Source organism: Acromyrmex echinatior, chromosome 8 (genome assembly GCF_024713525.1).
Source record: "Acromyrmex echinatior isolate Ae372 chromosome 8, ASM2471352v2, whole genome shotgun sequence".
In the NCBI taxonomy this organism is placed as follows: Eukaryota; Metazoa; Arthropoda; class Insecta; order Hymenoptera; family Formicidae; genus Acromyrmex; species Acromyrmex echinatior.
In genome coordinates, this window is record NC_141859.1 from 7,331,403 (window position 1) to 7,336,639 (window position 5,237).

Genomic DNA, 5,237 nt, shown 5'->3' on the forward strand with positions numbered 1-5,237 from the left:
GTCGGTCGGACGTGCGGGGAGGGGAATGGACGGCTGTAAAAGCGGTGAAATATCAAAGCCGGGATGGGAGCTGTCATCGTCGGGCCAACATCATGGGTGGCGTGTTGAATTAGAATGCCTTCCCACACCCCACGCAGCACCGCAATTCTCCCACCATAATGCCATCTCCCCTACCTCCGCTGTGCGTCCGAGCGCGAATGGTGGGGATGACAGGAGAGGACAGGTTATACACCCCGGGTCGTACGGGATAGGGGTAGTCAGGAGGGCAGGGGAGTGGGGGGACGTGCGAGTCTCTCGTTGCCGCCGCCAGACGGCGCGAGGATCGCATTCGCGTCAGAGCAGTCGAAGCACAGAGTGGAGCTGCTCGAGTTGCAGCCGTCATTATTTTCCTGGATTCCGTGGTGTACGCGTCGCCCACTTGCGCCAGGATACGTGGCCGCCGCGCGAGGTGATCGATTCCCGACGGAGGCGCAGTCTCGACGTCTCCCGTGTCCGCGAATCGCTTTCGTTTGCACCTTCACGTCGGTCAGACCCGATGCGATTCGCTGTTTTTCGCCACGCACCTACCGTGTCTGTGTAAATAGCCATTTGTTGATTTCAAGTGTGCAGTGAGATTAATTAGTGGGAAACCAAATGGTTGTGCTCGAGGAAGGCAGTATGCTGACTACTGGACACAATCAGTATTTACAACCGGATTATCTTTCACCGCTTCCAACTTCGGTTAGTATTTTTTGATATACAAAATAGTATATTTTCTCTTTTTAAATTTTCGAAGCTTCCTATGCCGTTGGTTTTTTTGTGGAAAAAGTACGGTCAGGAAAAAAGATTCTCACGACAATAATATTTATTATTATTATTATAACTTGACGTGCGGTACAAAGAAAATAGAATAGTACGTAAATCAAGATACAATAGGTAAAGAAACAGTTGAAAGGTCTCGATTAATACTCTTTGGCATCATACCCTCTTCAAGTTTTTTGACATCTTTTCTATTTTCTTAGTATTAGACAGAATTAAATAAGGGAAAAGGATTCCCACGTTGAAAATAGGGATTAATGTAAGAAGAAATAAAAATTCAAAGTCGCGGTATTTTTTCCTCATTATTTATTTATTCCCCCGTTAATAGAATCATCTATTTGTGGTCCGATGGGATCAGAAGTGAAGAATAATTATCGCACTAACTTTAATCGGTACATGCTTCATTTTCTGTATAAATATGACAAACGGTGGATAACTTGATTTTTTTGTCGGACAGGTACAGTTGGACGCGAAAAAGAGTCCGCTGGCACTGTTGGCACAGACATGCAGTCAAATCGGAGCGGATTCGCCTACGAAACCGCTGATTTCGCCTTTGGAAAAGAGCTCGAAGGGCATGAGCATCGCAACGAACGCGAAATCGCCGCCGGCCACGAAATTGGAGCGCAACACTCGCGGCAGTCCGACGGACGGCGGCAAGTCGTTGGCGTTCAAGCCGTACGAAGTCAACGTGGTAACGAAGAAGATCACGGACGAGGGTAGACCCACGTCCAAAGCCAGTGTACACAGTGTCAGTGGTCAGGATAGTGTCAGTGTGAGTGACAGCATGCATCCTGACAAGAAATCATCCGGCAATCGCACGCCGGTGAGCCGAAAGTCCGCGTCACCAAGCAGCCAAGCGACGGCAACGACGACCAGCGGCACACCGTCGGTCGATCGGAAGACCCCGGCGGACCGCGAGAAGACCGATGGTTCGCCACGGAGCAGTAGCAGCAGCAACAACAACAATAGCAGCAGCAGCAATAACAACAACAATGGCGCCAGTCCAATTATTAGATCCGGAATGGAGATTCTTTCCGGTGCGGCGCACACAAAGGACACGAATCTAGCCGCTTACAAACCAGGTCTACCAGGGTTCACAGGCAATCCACTGTGCTGTCCGCCGGGCCTCGCCGAGAATCCGGCATTCAGGCCGCCCTTCGCGGGCGCATCGCCCTTCTCGCATCACGCGGCGGCGCTGTTGTCCGTCGGCTATCCGTCGGCTGGTCCGACCGGCGGCAATCCGTACTTGAGTTACGCCCGCGTCAAGACTCCCGCCGGCGGCGAGGCCCTGGTGCCGGTCTGCAAGGATCCTTTTTGCACCGGCTGCCAGTACAGTATGCACAGCGCGCAGATAATGATGAGCGCGGGTAGCTGTCCCAGCGGTTGCACGCAGTGCGATCATCAGAAGTACGGACTGGCGATGGCGTTATCGTCGCTGGGCCCGATGCCGCCGCCGTCGTTGTCCTATCCGTCCACGCTGGCGGCCGGTGGCCGGCCCTACGTCTGCAACTGGATCGCCGGCGAGTCGTACTGCGGCAAACGATTCGCCACGTCGGAGGAGCTGCTCCAGCATCTACGTAGCCACACGAGCCTGACCGGCGGCGACCACGCGGCCGCCGCTTCCGCGGCGGCGCTCCTCGGTAATCCACATCCGCACCCGTTGCTATCACCGTCGACCACCCTTCATCGCACCAGTGGTGGTACCTATCCGGCGCCGTCGTTGAGCCCCCTCGGAGCGCGATATCATCCGTACGGCAAGCCGCCGACGGGCCCGCTACCGGCATCGCTCGCCGCCTCGCCGTACTCCGCTTTCAACGCCTTAGGACCGTATTACTCGCCGTACGCGGTTTACGGACAGCGAATCGGCGCCGCTGTACATCCCTAAGATGGATACATCCTGCGGGAGGGAGGATTGGGAGGGAAAAGATGGTAGGATCTTTTCGGAAGGGACCTTCTTCTCGTTCCTCCCTCTGTTTCTCCGTCTCTTTTTTCCTTTTCGCAGTGTATAGTTGGAAAAATGTGCAAATTGATGGACGAGCTTGCCGTCTAAAAACTGTTGTGTAAATAGCCACTGTGTACAATACAGATTTATTTAAAAGAATTCTATATATGTATATATAAATATAAATATATGTGTACATTGAAGATTATGATTAAAGTTTATGAAACAACTCGACAAGTGTTAACGTTGCATCGCGAGACCATTCTCTCGCGGAACTTCTACGATACCAGACTTCTATGATACGCATCTCTATTAAAAATCCGGTTACCATGTAGGGGGAAGGATTACATGCCAGCTGTAAGTTGATATTGTCGCAATTGCCGGACAGACACAAAAGCCTCGCCTCTCTATATGCGGGATTTAACAACTACGAGGCATTCCCGACTGCGCTTCCGAATCGCGTGCTGTTAGAGTTTTTTTGGCGATTCCAACGAGACGCTCCGTTGTACGTCATCATCACGTTTTTACAGATAACGTACAACGTAACGTCTCGTTATTCGGCGACGTACGGACGTATATATGTTTGCGAAAATTGCAAAGTGCTACTGTATGTTTCCCGACGCTCCGCAAACGCGAGCCTCTTGTGCTAAATGCGTTCGATAGCGCGCGGCATCGTACACGTTAAGAATGGTTTTGTTCAAGTATCTATAAATTTAACTAGATATAGATATAGATCTGAAGGTAATTTTTTGTTGGATTATTAAAATAATTATAACCGTCAACATAATTAGAACGCTCAAGACGGTTGTTAGAATGTTAAAATTGCAACATTGCTCATCATGCTTGAACGTCCTAAGTAATTATTTGAGTAGTCCAACAAAATTATTTTCAGATCTGTATCTAGCTAAATTTTTAAGTACTTCAACAAAACCGTTCTATTCGTGTACGGACGGTCGCGTGTAATTTTATGTCCACAATATAACTGTGATATTACGCTACTCTTTTGAGAAAACGAACAAATAAGAAAAGGATATTATTAACGAACGTATCTGAGATATATCTCCGTAATAAATCACAATGTTGTAATTTATTATCGTTAGTTGTGTAAGGCAAATACTGAATGCCGTTGCAGAAAACGAAAATAAAATTGATCTAGAGAATCTGTTTTATCATTTTCTTTTCGAAATTCGGTAATCGCACTGGGATGATTTTGATCAGGGTATACCTGGTAACGTATCGGATCGTATCGTCCAACATCAGATCGTTACACGTCGAATAGAATATTCTAATAAAAGCGAAGAATAACATGGTATACGATACGCGTCTTATCCGCATTGTAAATACCTTTTGTAAATATCGTTGAGTTTCCATACCGCTTTAATAAAAACAATGTTTGTAGAATTATTTAAACCTTTCTATTCTATATATGTTGTGCGTTTTACCATATTATTCTCTCGTTTAATCCAATTCCTTCCTCGTTTGCGCTTTACGTGCCGTTTGAGTTTTTCGGCGTTTTACGATTACCGTTCTCTTCTTATGTAAACTTCACACGGTATTTTTCACAGAACTGATATTCACGTTTGGATTATCAAAATACGCAATTTTTTTTCTCGGATTTTTCAATTTTAGCCCCCGCCTGTTTTGTTCTCAAAATATACGCAATAAATATATATGTGTTTAACTGCAAATATTATTGTGACATTTAACTTGATTGTACTCTCATATCGTGTTTCTTTTCTTCTTCTTTTTGCTGAGAGATGTAAAAATCAGTCTGCCTGATTTCGCTGACCTGTTACGATCTCCGCTCGTCAGTCATGCTTGACAGACAATTTATCAAACGCACTTCACAATCTGTCACTAGCAACGAGGCGTAGTTTCTTACATGTCCAAATCCATTATTCGTGTAAAGCTTCGTAGATAAATTTAAGATACCCTTTACATACTTTATCGTACACCGTAGCACAATTATATTAACAAAATTATATAAACATTATAAACAATTAAGATAATCATTTCCGACGAATCGAGGCTGTGTTTATCAACCTCGAAAACTTTGTTTTGTTCCTTACAGATAATCTTTAGAAAATTCTGATTACACTCTTTCATTTATCACTCATCTTTTCTCTTATCGTTAAACTAAACAATTCCATAGCATTTTATTCAGGCACGAAATGATATCGTTATCAATCATTCCATCATGTTGTTAATCACTGTCAATAGTCATACTGATTATGAGTAATCTACTTATCATTGTATATCTTAATTATGCATCTTAGGAAGTTAACGTCTTTCATACACACACACACACACACACACACACACACACACACACACACACACACACACACACACACACACTTACATATGTTCATTTCCTTCCTACGAAATAATGGATTGCTCAATTATTAAGTTTGTCTTGGAGTGAATAACAAAATTAATCTATTACGTCTATAATTTGACGTGGCTAATCTGTCTACAAAATAAGATGAAAGATGTG

At 45.3% G+C, this 5,237-nt stretch overlaps 1 protein-coding gene across 1 annotated transcript; it reads left to right on the forward strand.

Annotated features, from left to right (window-relative positions):
• The first annotated feature begins 332 nt into the window (after positions 1 to 332).
• On the forward strand, positions 333 to 4,141 carry noc (zinc finger protein no ocelli). The gene is made up of 2 exons (XM_011050883.2): positions 333 to 720; positions 1,256 to 4,141. The coding sequence occupies exons 1-2, from the start codon at positions 634 to 636 to the stop codon at positions 2,681 to 2,683; spliced, it is 1,515 nt and encodes a 504-aa protein (XP_011049185.2). The 5' UTR covers positions 333 to 633; the 3' UTR covers positions 2,684 to 4,141.
• Positions 4,142 to 5,237: the final 1,096 nt, after the last annotated feature.

Excerpts from the sequence above, each read along its gene's own strand:
- noc (XM_011050883.2), top strand. The coding sequence starts at position 634 with ATGGTTGTGCTCGAGGAAGGCAGTATGCTGACTACTGGACACAATCAG. Across the intron at positions 721-1,255 it reads TTTCACCGCTTCCAACTTCG|GTACAGTTGGACGCGAAAAA; the intron begins GTTAGTATTTTT and ends TTTGTCGGACAG.